Below are 14346 nucleotides of genomic sequence, written 5' to 3'. Positions count from 1 at the left end.
CGCGGCCACTTGAGCGGGGCTGCCGGGCTGAGCACGAGCCTGCGCTGAGGGAAGAGGTGAACAGGGCTGAAAAGTAGTGGTGAATTCAAGGCACTCCCTCCAGTGCTCCCAGCCACGCCGCGCCAGCGGAGAAAGAGGAGCCAAATCGTGTTTGTAACTTCTTTGCTTCCAAAAGCAGCAGCTGAGCCATTCAAGCAGCACGTGTACCCGGCAAAACCAAACACAGAATGCAGGAGAAGCAGGCACTGAGAGCGGACGGCGTGGGCAGCCGGGCTTCCTGCCGGGATCAGCCAGGCAGCAGGTGCGAGCGAGGCACAGTGGTCTGGGAAAAAGCAGTCCAATCTCTCTCCAGCCTCCTCCCTGCGAGCTTCTGAGAAGCGACTGCCAACCACGCTGAGCCCGGGCTGGATTACGGCTCTGCCCAACGCCATCCCCTGAAGAAGAGGCCGCGGTGCCACCTCGCCACTGTGCAGCCGCAGGAGTAGCCGGCGCCCAACTCAAAAGCAAGTGAGGCACCACCAAGCTGGGGGCCCCTTCCCACCATCAGCAGCCCCAGCAAAGACCTGCAAACCCAGGCAGTGCACATTCCCAGCCCCAACACACACAAGTGTGCGTTCCCAGACCCCAATCTGGGCGTTATGTCCCCAGCCTCAAACCCACACAGCCCCCAAAACCACACAGCATGCGTCCCCAGCCCCGAAACCATGCAGTGTGCATTCTCCAACCATTAGGCAAAGCCCCCCCCGAGCCTCCCTGTTTCTCCCAGGCCACCGCACCATGAAACTCCTCCTGCCAGGCTCAGGCATCATCTTCCTATGGCATTACGGACTTCTCTGATCTCTGCAAGAGTGCAACCACCGTGGTCAGCCCCAGCGGGGCCCAACCGGGCTCCCACCAGGCACTGCCTGGATCCTCTGCAAGCAGCAGCTCCTGCTGAGCCCTCCGGGCTGGCAGCAGCTCCCTGCTCGCTGCATCTAGTTCTTGCAGCTCAGAAAAGCAATAGAGCCAGGCCGGTACTTGCAAACAAGGGAGCACAAACGCAGCGCACGTGGAGGGAGTGTGGAGTGCAAACAGACCATGCGTGGTGGGGCTGCCCCCAGCCCGGCACGGGGCTGGTGTCAGGATTGGCACAGTTGGCAGCACCATGCGCCACATCCTCACCAGCCACAGGCAAGTTCAGCCAACACGACAGCAGTGACCCACACAACTTATCTCCGAGGCTCAATATGGGAAGAGAAAACAGAAAGGAGGCAGCTGGGAGTGCGGTGGTGGAGCCTGAGAAGCTGCCCCCAGCCACACCAGGCAGCTGCCCCCCACCACGAAGCACCGCTGGCTGCAAGCCCTGCCACAGGCTCCTGGGCTCCAACTCGCCCCGCAGCGCCATCCCAGCTGCCGAGAAGCCATCTCCCTGCCTGCCCCAGCAGCAACCAGCCTCTTGATCCTGAAAGCGCAGAGCACTGGACGCCCCAACACATCAACCTACAACCCTGGGGCCATGCTGGGCTCCAACTGTCCTTCTCCCAGCTCAGCGGCATCACGACTCCAGCTCCTGGACACACAGCCACACAGGGCCCACGGAACTCACCAGGCTTGAGCTGAAACTTCATTCATCACGTTGCAACTCTGCCCTCGTCGCCCCTCTCTCCGCAGTCCACCCCGCCACAAGTGGCTGCACGGACGCAGCATCGGCACCGCAGGGTTTGCAATTCCACCAAAAGGACAGGAGAAAGAGAAAACACACACAGCGTTAAAAATCAAGTCAGCATCCAGAGATGTCTGCAACACAGCCCACGGTCAGACCACCTGCGCGCTCCTGAGTGCGTCAGACCGGCTTCGGAGTAACTGCACAACACCTTGGCCCTTAGTTTTAACTTGACAGGGAAAGCGCTGCCTAGGCTCAACTATACATACAAAGATAATTTTAATTAATTTATTTATTTCTTTACACATAACTGAAAGTGATGTTACAGTACATAAGTTATTTACAACTGTGCAGTAATGTGTTGCAAAATAAATTATCTAGAAGGCAGCAAAAGTACATTGTTAATGTATATAAAAACTGTACAGCATTTATGGGATACAATTTTTCTTTATATGAGTATTGGCTCTGTAGTGTTTTCAAGTTATGTTCTCAGAAAGAGAAACGAAATGCCCAAGATTAAAGGAAAAAATATATAAACCACATGGATTTTACTCCATTAAAAACACAGTTGGCAAAGTCCTTTCTCTGCGTCGCCATTTCCCCGCCCGGCGCTGGCCGTGCCGCCTCAGCGCACGGTGCGCAGGCGGCTCCTCTGCTCTTCTGAAACGGTGGCGAGCGGCTGCTGCAGGGCGCCGCGGGCGCACCCCTCCGCAGCCCAGAGCCGTCCACGCCTTCAGAGCCGCGTCTGCCCAACTTGGACGCTGTCTTTTTGTTTCTAATTGGTTTTGTTTTGTTTGTTTTTTTTTTTTTTCTTTTTTTCTTTTTAGACATACCCAGGATGGAACAGAAACTCAAACAACCCCCCTCCCCCCATGGTTTCCTACTGCAGCTTCTCCGAGAGGAGGTCCGTGAACGGTGGAAAACAGAGCTGGAAATCACGGTGTTCACAAGTACATGAGTCACGTGGTTGCTGGCCCCGCTCAGCAGCTTCTGCAACACAAATGGTGTCCTTGGCCTCCTTCCTCCACGCCTCTGCCAGTCTCTTGGCCGGTGAGTGCTCGCTGCCCGTGCAGACCGGCTGCCTCCCTGCTGCAGCAGCCGGTTGGAAAGGAGATGCGCCCCGGCCCGCTGCCCGGCAGAGCTGCCGTCAGTCCGGAAGCGAGGGACGCGTTGTGAAGAAAGTGCAATTATTTTTCTTATTGTTTTGTTTTCTGCCGATAGCTGCTTCCTCCTCCTCTGACCAGGGATTCATCAGCAAGCGGTAAGGGTGAATGTGAGCTCGACCGCCCGACCTCGGAGGGCTCCCGTCCTTGCCAGTGTTCAGTGATGTCTCCTGGTTTTGAACTGTCATGCCGGCAAGAGCACAAAGTCATCATTCACGTCGACCATTGGCACATAGAACGAGGGCACCTCGTTCACGCAGAGGGACTTGTGCCCCGCGGGATCCAGCTCCTGCACCTTCAGCTGCCACTCCATCCTCTGCACCGCGTTCAAGGCAGCAGCTTCGTGTTGCTGTCGCATGAGCAGGCACGTCTGGATTAGGGAAAAAAAACAAGCAGAGATGAGGGGGGAGTGGGAGAGAGCAAGGAAGGCTCCTACTGCCCGTCCCACCTGGCAAAGGCAGGGGACCTGCAGCCATCACGGTGGGCAGAGCAGTAGTGGAACAAGGGATGCCACATTTCAGAGGAGGAAGGAAATCTGGACTTGGGATGTCTGCTGAGCCCAATTCCAGCAGGAGCAGGGGCAAACCCCGAAGGGCCTTGCAGGACAGCTTTTAAAGGCTTGTAAGCATTCAGCGCACTGACCCCACTGGTGACAGCCTTGGTAGACAGTCCTATCAGCCCCAACAGTGTCCCACGGCTGCCCCAGAGCCCTTCTCCCTTTGTGGGAGCTGCCAACTCCGTGCCACTGGCTGAAAGTCCAACCACCTCTGCTCCCCACCGTGCCCAGGTTTGCCACCCAGTGCTCTGTGGAACGCTCTGCCAATCACACTGCATGGTCTCCTGCCACCTTGAAGTTTGCCATAAGTTTCCTGCTGGCTGCAGCATGTGTTGCTGGTGACGAGCAGGCCCTGAGGGTTTAACTGACCGGGAAAGCTCCAGACCATATGCCACGAAGCAGAGTAACAGCCAGCCAGCAAACCCTACGCGGAACGTGTCTCCCTCCTTTCTGGAACCAGCAGAGGCAACTGCGCTTCCCAAATCCCTGCAGATGCTCCCACCTCTCAGCCACGCTGTGCAGAGAAGTGTCCCCCATTGTGTGATGCTGCCCAGATCAATTCAGGACATCTGCTCCCAGCAGGCTCTTGGAAACCACAAAGGCAGCTTCCAGGCTACAGTCACAGGCAGGATCCACCTCAGGGAAACCCTCCCTGGAGGAGGCAGAGCAGCAGGACCTGCTGTCACCCACATGCCACAGCGGCACCCTGGAGCACTGGGGCTCCTGTGCCTCTCACCTTCATTCGATCGTACTTGTCATCCACGTCTTGCAACCAGGAAATGAACTGTCGTGCGTTGAAACGGTCTCTGACCGATTTGTTTTCGTCTCCCTACACAAAAAAGAGCAGAAGGGGTACGTTTCATTCTTTTTACTTTCAAGAGTCACAAGTTTAATGGGCCATATTCGAACCCCTTTTAGCACACACACTCATCAGAAACAAGAAAGGAGCCTGCGGGGAGGAAGAACAGAGCATGCTGCTCCCAGCTGCTCTTGCAGACCTGTGCCAAGGGCTTTGGCTTCAGATACAGGTACACACACACGGGTGTGAGCACTCTCCGGTTTTCCTGCTTTGCAGAGAATCTATCCGTGCCAGCCCGTCACAGCACCTGCACCTCTCTGTCTCCTTCAACTCGTGCCCAAGATCGTAATGTCTTTGCTGTAGAAGATGCTTGGCTGGGAAATGCTGAGGGATAAATCAAGGCTCCTGGAGCAATATGACAAGTCCCTGTTCCTGTCCAGGGTCCCTCCTGCGATGCAGCGGTGCGCTTCCTGAGCTGCCACGCTGGCGGCAGCTGCGGTGTGTGGGCTGCAGAGGGTGCTGGTGGGATGGCTCAGGACCACCACAACCACACGGCCACCCACTGCAGGAATGGAACATGAGTCCCCCTTCTCTGGCACAAAATGTGAAATCAAAGGAAGAAATGACCACTTTTTGCAGGCTGTGAGAGTCTGGCTATTTCAAAGCCTCTATTCAGACACAAATCAATTTAATGGCTCTCTCCTCTTCCTTCAACAGGAAAAGATATCCCAAAGTGTAGTAAAATAAACCTTTCAACTGGGCAGACGATCCTGGTCAAGAAGGACAGAGGGTCCCGAGACTCACTAATAGATATGAGTCATTTCTGCTCCTAAAGAGACACAAAGCTCCCTGTATCCCTCTGTCCCCAGATGTATTTCCTTCCTCGGCAAGCAAGTGGAATATCCCAGAACACGCAACACCAGGAACTGAGTCAGACCAGGCATCCTGGGCACATGGTTGGGAGGGCTCCTGCGGGATGTCCTGCATCCATGCGCCACAGTGGGTGACAGGCACCTGAACAGGGAGAGCATTAGTAACTCCTGCTTACATCCCTCCCTCTGTTCAGAAAAGCACCATCTCCCTTGGGGTGTCGTGCAGCACTTCTGAGACCTTTCCACACTACCGAGAGAGGCACTGACCTGATTTTCTAGAGGCATGTTGTAGACTTCGGAGTCCAGCAGCATGGTGCAGGCACTGAAGGGCACAGCCTGGTTGGCAATAGTCCTTGCTGCCCGACAATGAACTCTTAAAATCTCCTGCTCGCAGGAGACGATGAGCTTCTCCTGCAGAAGAGCAAATGAAGCTGTGAGCGTGGCAGCCTCAGTCTCCCCAGCAGAGGAAATTCAGGACCTCTTCCCTAGCAGGAGTTCCCCCGGAGTACTCCCTTACCCGCTCGATGCTGTGCTGGAGCCGCAGCTTCCCCCGGACGGCTTCCTGCTGCTTGAAGAGCTCCTTCAGAGGCTCCGCGAGTGACGGCGGCGGAGCAATCTGCAGGCACATGAGGGTAGGGGGTTAGAGGAGCAGGGCTGCGGGGGGCACAGCCCGTGGGGGCTGCCTGCGCCCCTGCCACGTGGCTGAAATGCACCTCGGCAGGCGGACAGCAAAGGACAATGTCCCGTCAGTGCTCAGATATCAGTGAGGGGTGAGACAGGAGGGCAAAAGGTGTCCAGGACCAACAGACAGGCTGAGCCCGAAGAACCAGAATCTGAATCACCCCACATGCTGCAAAGGCAGCTTATAAAGGGGCCTGAGCATCTTTGAGGAAGCGGATGATGCAGTTGGGAGAAATACTGCTGGTCTGTACACTGGGATGGGTGCCTGCGTCCTGATCTGTCCTGCACCTTCCTGGGGGGCAAAGTTCCCCTCACGCACAGTCCCGGTGGCTCTGGGTTAGTGCAGGACACAACAAGCAGACAGGAACACAGGCTACAACCACTGCAGCGCTGGGGCAGACAATGTGTGTATCAACTCCTGCAAAGAGTGATGCATGCACGGACTGCACCGCAACAGAAATACCCGCTTGGGTGGGTATGGAACAAAGCCTGACGTGGCTAGTCCTATCAACCCTCCTCCTCCAAGCTGGATCCTGGATTTCCTATCTGCAGCATCACGTTTATTGATACTCTTGTATGAGCAAGTCCATTCCTGCACCACAGCAGCGAAACGCAGATGTCATTGCCAAGAAGTGAGTGCTATCAGCAGGTCAAGTATCAGAGCTTGGGAAAATGCAGGCAAGAGTATACAGATATCTTTTTCTACACTCATTACCCAATTCCTATACTGCTTTTAAAAGCAGTTTTGCCTTCCAGCCTCAAATCCAGTGGCTTCATACAAACTTGCTCTAAAGCCTGAACAAACTCCAGGTACTTGAGCACGGCCTAAAGTCTTCTCTGCAAAAACACAGCATCTCAGAGGATGCAATTATCACACAGCCATCCACTTATCAAGGCTTAGATTTGTTGTCAGAAGTACGTTCTAAAAGTTGGCTAAAGCCATGGCCTGGGTGCTACCAGCGTTACAGGGGCAGTCAAGGGGTGTAGGGGACAATCTGGCTGTGCTTGTAGCAGAAGGGGAGGGGACAGTCCCCGATGCTACGGTTTAAAGAGAGAAGATGACTCACCACTGGAATATGGAGCTTGCTTAGAGGCTTGCCATCCAACAGGTAGGAGCCTGTGTAGGTGACATATTCGGCGTAGCACTGCGGAGCTTGAGGAGTGATATAACAGAGGATTTTCCGCTTCTCTTCAATCTTTTTCCTGATCTGGAGGTACTCAAAGTAGGGGTTGGACCTGTCACTGTGATAAGGTTCAATGTCGTCCAGTTTTATAGCATCTACAATAGCTGCCAGTGTTTGCTGTATCATCTCCCTCGTCTGCTGGGTGGACGTGTTGATCTGCTGCTGCAGCTGCTGGTTGGAGCGCTGGAACCGGCGCTTGCGTGGGTGCTGAGCCTGGGAATCGTCCTCCTCCGTAATGCGGCCTTTGGCACGGGTGGCAGGCGCAGAAACAGGAGGAAATTCCTTCTCAGAAGAGGCAGCATTCTGCTTGTTTTGGTTGGCGAGCATCTGAGCCCGGTTTCTGGTAATCCGCTGCGGAATCTCTTCTATTTTGGGTGGTTTAGGAGCTTCTGCTACTGGTTTTTGTACTGGTTCAACGATTTCTGCTTGAGCATTGCCTGGAGGTGCATCTGCCTGGGAGGAAGGGACTTGGCTCCCACCACGTGCTGCAGCACCCTCCTGGGAAACACTGCCCTCGGCGCTGGCTACAGGCGGCGGACAGGTCTGGGAGCTGCTCTCTGCCACCCCACCAGAAGAAGACAGGTCTTCCTGCACAGCCTCTGCCTCTTTGCTCTCCACCTGAGCAGACTCGGATGGTGTCGGTTGGAAAATTTGTGCTTCCGAGTCCTCTGCTCCTTTTTCCTCAGCTACATTCAGCGCATCTGAGGTGGCTTCTTGTGCAGCCACTTCTGGTTTCTGCTCCTCTGCCAGTGGCTCTGTCTCCACAGGCAGGGCAGCAGCTGCCTGGCTGGCTGGCAGCTCCTCCAGCTCACCAGATGCTATTACGGACGTGCTTGCTTTAATGACCCCAGCGCTGGTTTCTGAAGCTGCTGCTGGGCTTTCTTCTACTGATGGTGCCTCTGCCATCTCTGGAACATCCTTAGGTTGGAGCGGTAGCTCTGGTAGTGAGAAGGGGCCGAGGTCCAAGTCATCTTCTGTATTGGTGAAAGGATCAGGCCACGTTACCGCCTCCTCTGTACTTGCAGGAGCAGCGTTATTGTTTTCCAAGTAGTTGTTTTCTGGCGCGCTGACCATTTCTGCCTGAGGTTCTGCTGGCATACAAGGGGGCTCTGGAGGTATCTCAGGTGCTTCTTCTGGAAGAGGCTTGCAGTTATTGAAGAACGTGTCTAACCTAGTAGGGGACATGTATGGAGCCTGCTCTTCGGCATTTGCAGTTTCTCCTGGAACTGCTTCCTCAGCATCCTCCTTGACTTCATCGAGCCCCGGTTCAGACACTGACAGAGGGTAAGATATGGGTGAGACGGGGTAGGAAGTATCCGTGGGAATGAAGGCTACTGGTGTGGGATGAATGGGCTCTAGGGAACAAAGCGGAGGTTTAGGGGACTCGGAAAACCTCTGTGGAGATTTCATCAGAAGCTCTGAGCCCATGGACCAGGTGACAGAGTGTTCTGCTGGGTTTCCCATCAGGCTGGGAGGAATGGCGGCATCAGGGTTTCTGGAAGGAGGGTTATCCCAGTCTATATTGTTTTGCTCTGGCATACCCGAACTAAAATGGTTTTCCTCAATTGGCGGCAAGTACGTAGATTCTGGTGGCATAATGGAGGCAGTAGCTTGCTGCTCTTCCGTGGTGTCCAAGGGCATGCCAAGGTCCGGGGGAAGAGCACTTTCTACCGAAGGAGCCAGCAATTCATCTCTGTGTGAAGGGGAGGATTTTGCTTGCAAACCAGAAAAGACACTTTCAGGCGACTGGGCAACTCCGCTGACAGCTCCTGGCGCACACGGCAAAGCTTCCACTTTCGGTGATGAAACGCCATAATCTGGTGAGTAATAGCCAGGAGACAAACACTGGAACTTCTCAGCAGGAACAGAAGGAAGGGGAACTTTCTCCTCCATTAAATGCTGCACTGGAGAGTCATAATTTGATGTTGCCGGGACGCTTTGCTGTCTGAAAAATTTATCTCCGACGCTGAATTCTTCTTCAGGCGCCCTTCTAATATCGACTGAGATGGAACGATAAAGGTTCGTGGAGGGTATGGTACGAGTCGGGGTCTGACTCGGATTCTCAGGGAGCCCAGTGGAAACATTTGTGTACCTGTCAAAGAAGGATGGAGAACAGGCGTTCATAGACATCGTGGATATGGGTAGCGAGTGCTGCGAGTCCGTGCATTCAAACATCAAGTCCGTGTAGTCTTCATTGCTGCATGAAGGAGTCCTGGGTGTCTGCATCACTTCTTCGTAGCTTGGACAAGAGACAACGGATGCTGGGGTCGGCACTCCTGTCGGCCGGTTCTGATCCGGCCTGGGAGATGCCGGGAGGACCTCCTTCAGCTGAGGACCTGTTATCCAGTCCTTAGAGTCAGTCCCAACAGCAGGTTGTGCCTTGTTTTCTGGTGACAGTATAGGAGTCAGTGGACCCAGCTCTTTCAGTTTCTTGTCCTTCAGCTGAGTATCCAGCGTTAATGGTTTCTTCGTTGCCAGATCCAGACTCCTCTTGCGTGCATCTTCTGAGCTTTTAAGTTTGTCCTTTAATTTGGGGTCTCCAGACCTGTGTCTCATTTTCTCCATTTGCTTCATCCTCTCTTTGTGCCTTTTGTGGCGCTCCTCAATTTCCAGGTCTTTCTGGCTCAGCATCCTCTCAAAGCTGGTCATCATCAAATCACCGTCTCCCAGAAGTTTCTCCCTTGGCCTGGCATCTTTCTTGCCGCTGTCTTTGGAAAGTGTTATTTTTTCATTCCCATTGCTTATTTTTATTGACTCTGACTTGTCTTTCTCTTGGTTCTCCTTGAGCTTCTCCTTCAGTTTAGTTTCACTGAATTTGAGGTTGTCCTCCTTTGATTTATCTTTAAAGGCGGTAACTTGAGGACTGTCCTTGTCCTTAAGTGTTGACTTTGGCTCGTCTTTGTGATGTTTAAAGAAACCATCTGCATGTTTGTCTCTATGCTTTTCCTTTTCCTCCTTCCATTTTTCCTTGTGTTTATCTCGCTTCTTTTTCTCTTTAACTGTGCTGATGGTGCTGGAACCATAAGTCTTTTCTTTCTCCGCCTTCTTTGACAGCTCTCTTTCAGAATCATTTTTATCTTTCTTTTCAGAAAATAAGTAATCAATGCTCTTCTCTGGTTCCTCATCAGGCTCTGCCTTCATGTTGTACGAAGCGCTAAAAGCCTCCCCATCCACAGAGAAATCTTTTTCATAATGACTGGAGTCCTTTCTGCTGCTGGAGTCTTTGAATTCTTCATTTTTTTCCTTTTTCTCTGTCTTCTCCTTCTTTGCTTTTTCTTTCTCGTGGCTTTTCTTCGATGAAGATGAGGAATGTCTGTGTCTTTCCTTCTCCTTGAGTTTGTCCTGCAAGCAGGGTAAAGGAAGAGAGTCCTTATATTTTTCTTCAGCGGCATCAGTAAGAGAGAGGTTAGAAGACTCGAAGAGGCTGGTCAGTCCTGGATCTTGCCCTCTATCTGTGAAGCTGTCCGAAGAGATCTCGCTGATTTTGTCATTGGAGTCATCTCGGTAGTCATTCAGAGCCTCCTCCTCCAATTTCTCCAGCAGGCTCTTCTCCGGCTCCCCCCCTTTTGAAGACTTTTTCTCTTTGGAATGCTCCTTATCCGGCTTTTCCTTATGTTTGCTTTTCACCTTGTCGTCACTGGCATGTTTCTTTTCGACCTTTTCTGGGAGCTTTTGCTTATTTTTCTTCTCTTGAGTGGAATCTATGGACGTTCTGTCTTTCCTGTCCTTGTACTTCTCGGTAGAGTCTTTATCTTTCTTCTCTTTGTGTTTTTCAAAGGAACTCTTCTCCTTCTTCTCTTTTCCCCCTTCCGATGTTCCTTTGTCCTTTTTCTTCTCCTTGGACTCCTTATCTTTCTGCTTCTCGCCTGAATGTTGCCGGTCAGAGGAGTACTTGCGGTGCTTATCGGGGTACAGCTCCTTCTCAGCAGCAGCACCATCGTCCTTCTCCTGCAGACTGTCCAGCCGATGCATTTCATTCCCAGCAGAGTCACCAACTTTGAACCCAGTCAAGCTGTAATCATGCCTCTCGTCTTCACTTTCATCTGTGAAGACGTCTGCGATGCTGTACCAGCTCTTCTCCTTGACCTTCTTCTCATCCTTTTTCTCGGAGAAGTCCTCTCGATCCACAGAGAAGTTTTTCTCTTTCTTCTCTTTAACCTGGTCGAAAGAACTCTTCCTTTCTTTGTCTTTGCTGTGCAGATCTTTGTATTTCTCCTTAGTTTCTTTTTTCTCTTTGAAACTCTTGTCTAGCTCTTTGTCTTTCAGGATTTTCTCAGAAGCAGCTTTCTCATTTTTCTCCTTGTCGCCTTCTTTGGATTTTTCCTTGTATTTTTCTGGCTTCACCTTTTCTTTTTTTTCTTTATCGGGAGCATCTTTCTTCTCCTTTTCCTTCCCAGAATGGTGCCTTTCCCAACTCTCCAGAGTTTTACCGCTGAATTCGGGGTCAGACTTATCCTTGAAGAAAGTTTCGCAGCTGTATTCTTTAAAGTCATCTCGATAGGGCTCCTCCTGCTTTGTTTTGGTATCTTTCCGATCCTTAGAGCCATCAGAGGAATCTTTTCTGTCTTTGTTGGTTTCACCAGCATCTTTTTCTTTCCTCTCCTTGATGGCCTCTGCAGAATCCTTCCTTTTCTTATCCTTTTCAGGCAAATAACTAGGAGTAACTTTATGTCTGTCTGTTTGGTCCTTTTTCTTCTCGGAGCTTTTGTCCACATAGTCCCTCTCTTTCTTCTTTAAGAAAGTGTCTTTTTCATTACGTTTTTCATTGTATTCCTTCTTCTCTTTCATTTTGTTTTCCTTTTTCTTGTCTTTAATTTCCTCTTTCACAGGTTCTATAATTAGTTTTGCCACGGTGTCATTTTTAATCTCCCTGAAATCTGTTACTGGAGAATCCCAGCTATCTTCACCTTTGAAATCGAAGGATGAATCAGAAGACAAGTCTGAAAACCACCTCTCTTGCTGATCATCTGAAAGGCTGAACTTTGTGTCCTCACTTTCGGGAAATTGGTTTTTGTTATTAAACTCTTCAAACCCAGACTCATCCCTATAAAGTTTTTCTTTTTTGCACTTCTCTTTCTCTTCCTTGAAGGATTTTTCTTTCTCTAGTTTAGAAGCCTTTTCCTCCTTCAGCTCATTCTTCTTTTCAGATTTTGACTGCTTGTCCTTGGACTTCTTCTTTCTCTCTTCCTTGTGTATTCTTGGCTTCTCCTCTTTGGGAGACTTCTCCTTTACAGGTTTCTCTTTTTCTGATTTACTTAATCCTTCCCTGAAGGATTTGCTCATGTCTTTACTACCATCTTTGACTTTTCTTAATGATTTCTCCTCTTTCGAGGATTTTCCAGTCTCATCTTTAAACAACCATTCCTTCTCCTCCCCTTTACCTTTGGGGAGCTTTTCCTCCTTCTTACCGTGTTCTCGATCGTGTTTTAACACTTTCAATTTGTTTTCGACTGGATTTTCTGTCTCTACTATCAAGCCTTTCTCAGGCTTTTGTTTAGAGTCCTCAAACTCAAAAGAAAACGTTTTGATTATTTTAATGTCTTGGCTTATGGGACATTGCCCCTTCTCTTTGTTTTTATGTTTGTGTTTTGTTTTATGCTTTTTAACAACCTTCCCCTCCTTGTCCAGCTTTGGAATTGCGCCATCCACATTGCTATGGAATGAATTCTTTTTCTCAGAAACAGTACTGTGTGTGGTGTTTTTCTTTTTGTGCTCTGGTTTCTTCCTGACTGGCTTTAGCGATTCTAAGCTCGAGTCCTCGGACGAGTAGTCTGACTCGCTCGTCAGTCTCGTCCTGGTGGAGTCCGATAAGGAACTGACATCTGACCAAGCTGGAGAAGATATGGTTTTCCAATTGTCCGTCCTCCAGTGCTTGGAGTGCTGTTCTGTAAGATTAGGATTATGTTTCTGGGATACTAAACTCCCATGAGAAGAGGTCGATGAGGCAGACAGAGAGTTAAACAAGGAGGATTCCTTTAGCACTAGCCTTGAGTCCTTTACACAGCTAGAGCTCTGAAGAGAGTCTCTATCATCCTCCTCACTCTCCACGTTTTCACTCTCTGATTCAGAGGAACAAAATTTGTCATTTTTTTTGCCAAACCGAACCTCTTTGCTTTTCGTCTCCTTCTTCCGCTTCTTTTTTACTTTGCTTTTCTCCTTCTGCGTCTTTGTGCTGGTGGGCTCCCGAATCTTGCTGCTGGGCAATATCGAGTGGGTCGTGAGTCTCAGCTTCTCCCCCGTCCCCACAGCAACACTGGTCTCCTCCTCGTCCGAGCTGTCCGAAAGGATGCGGTGGGCAGCTTTCTTTGGTGTAATTGTGTTATTTTTAGTATAAGTTTTCACTTCCATTTTGGGTATGGAAATGAAACTGTTTGCTTTAGTCTCTTTTCTGTAATCCTTTTTCAGCAAATGTTTGTCATCGACTGGCGGGACCCGGTCCTGCTCATCGTCCTCATCAAATTCATACTCATCCTTCACCGGGGTGATGGTTTTAGGGGGCTCCTGGGCCTTGGGCTTGTGCTTCAAACCCTTCTCAAACTCCGAGTCTGTGTTATTGCCATCAACAGAGCTGGAGGGAGCGAAGGAAGGGGCATCCTCCTCTTCTGATGTCTCTGCAGAGAGAGAAGAACAACACGTTAAGGGCTGCGAGGGGCTTCAAGGAGTGAACATCAATCTACCGCAGACGTGAACCCCTGCAGACAGCCCTGCTGTCCCTCTGGCTCACCCAGCCTTTGCTAAGTTTGCAGCTGAAAGCTCCAAACGCGAGGCTGGGAGATCTTTTAGAATGGGACAGCTATCCACTCTCAAACCTGCACGGGGTGGTCCTCAAAACAACATCCAGGGCCTATCAAAAGAAGAACTTTTTAAGAGCGTTATGAAAGCAAACACCACAGGCTAAGACTCCCCGTAAGTCTGGAACTCCAGTTAGCACTAATTAAAACCTGCAGCGTGTCCCCTCCTGGCACAGCCACAACGGTGGCACTGGCGAGACGGGCTCCAGCAGGGCGCTCCGCTGAGGGGCAGCCTGGGAGCACAGCCTGGAGTGTCAGCACCGGTACAGGCGAGAGCTGAACCCTCTGTCTGGGGAGGGGTGGGAATACAGGATGTGCACGCAAACGTCCTCCTCTCTAAGCACAAACTGGAATGTTACTCACATTTCGAAGGTAAGACATCCATTTACCTGCAATTGGCTTCCAATTCTACATCTCGATTGCACCAGGCAAGCGATCTCAACGTAGGCTTCCAGGGCAAACAGCTAGAGCTCCCGGGGCTAAAGGCTGGCAGTTATGTTGTCTGAATTGGGATTACAGCTACAGATGGACTCCTGACCGTGGCAGCAGCGTGCAGATATCCTGACAAGAGTCTAACTTCACTGTCCTCTTAACGTCTCTGTATTAACAGACAGCTGCAGGCTACAAACATCACTCCCATGTTCACATCAAGGTCAAT

At 51.0% G+C, this 14346-nt stretch overlaps 1 protein-coding gene across 1 annotated transcript in view; it reads right to left on the bottom strand.

The window, feature by feature from the left end:
- Positions 1–1916: 1916 nt before the first annotated feature.
- Positions 1917–14346, bottom strand: part of ANKRD11 (ankyrin repeat domain containing 11) — a 155785-nt gene continuing 143355 nt past the window's right edge. The window contains exons 9-13 of the mRNA XM_054078529.1: positions 6781–13508; positions 5550–5648; positions 5300–5443; positions 4098–4190; positions 1917–3175 (exon numbers count right to left, since the gene is read on the bottom strand). Of these exons, the coding sequence (XP_053934504.1) occupies positions 2990–3175; positions 4098–4190; positions 5300–5443; positions 5550–5648; positions 6781–13508 (7250 nt within the window). The 3' untranslated portion in view covers positions 1917–2989. The remainder of the gene's footprint in view (positions 3176–4097; positions 4191–5299; positions 5444–5549; positions 5649–6780; positions 13509–14346) is intronic.

This window comes from Cuculus canorus, chromosome 13 (assembly GCF_017976375.1).
Source record: "Cuculus canorus isolate bCucCan1 chromosome 13, bCucCan1.pri, whole genome shotgun sequence".
NCBI lineage: Eukaryota > Metazoa > Chordata > Aves > Cuculiformes > Cuculidae > Cuculus > Cuculus canorus.
The sequence above is the reverse complement of the archived record's forward strand: the minus strand, read 5'-3'. Positions and strand labels throughout refer to the sequence as shown.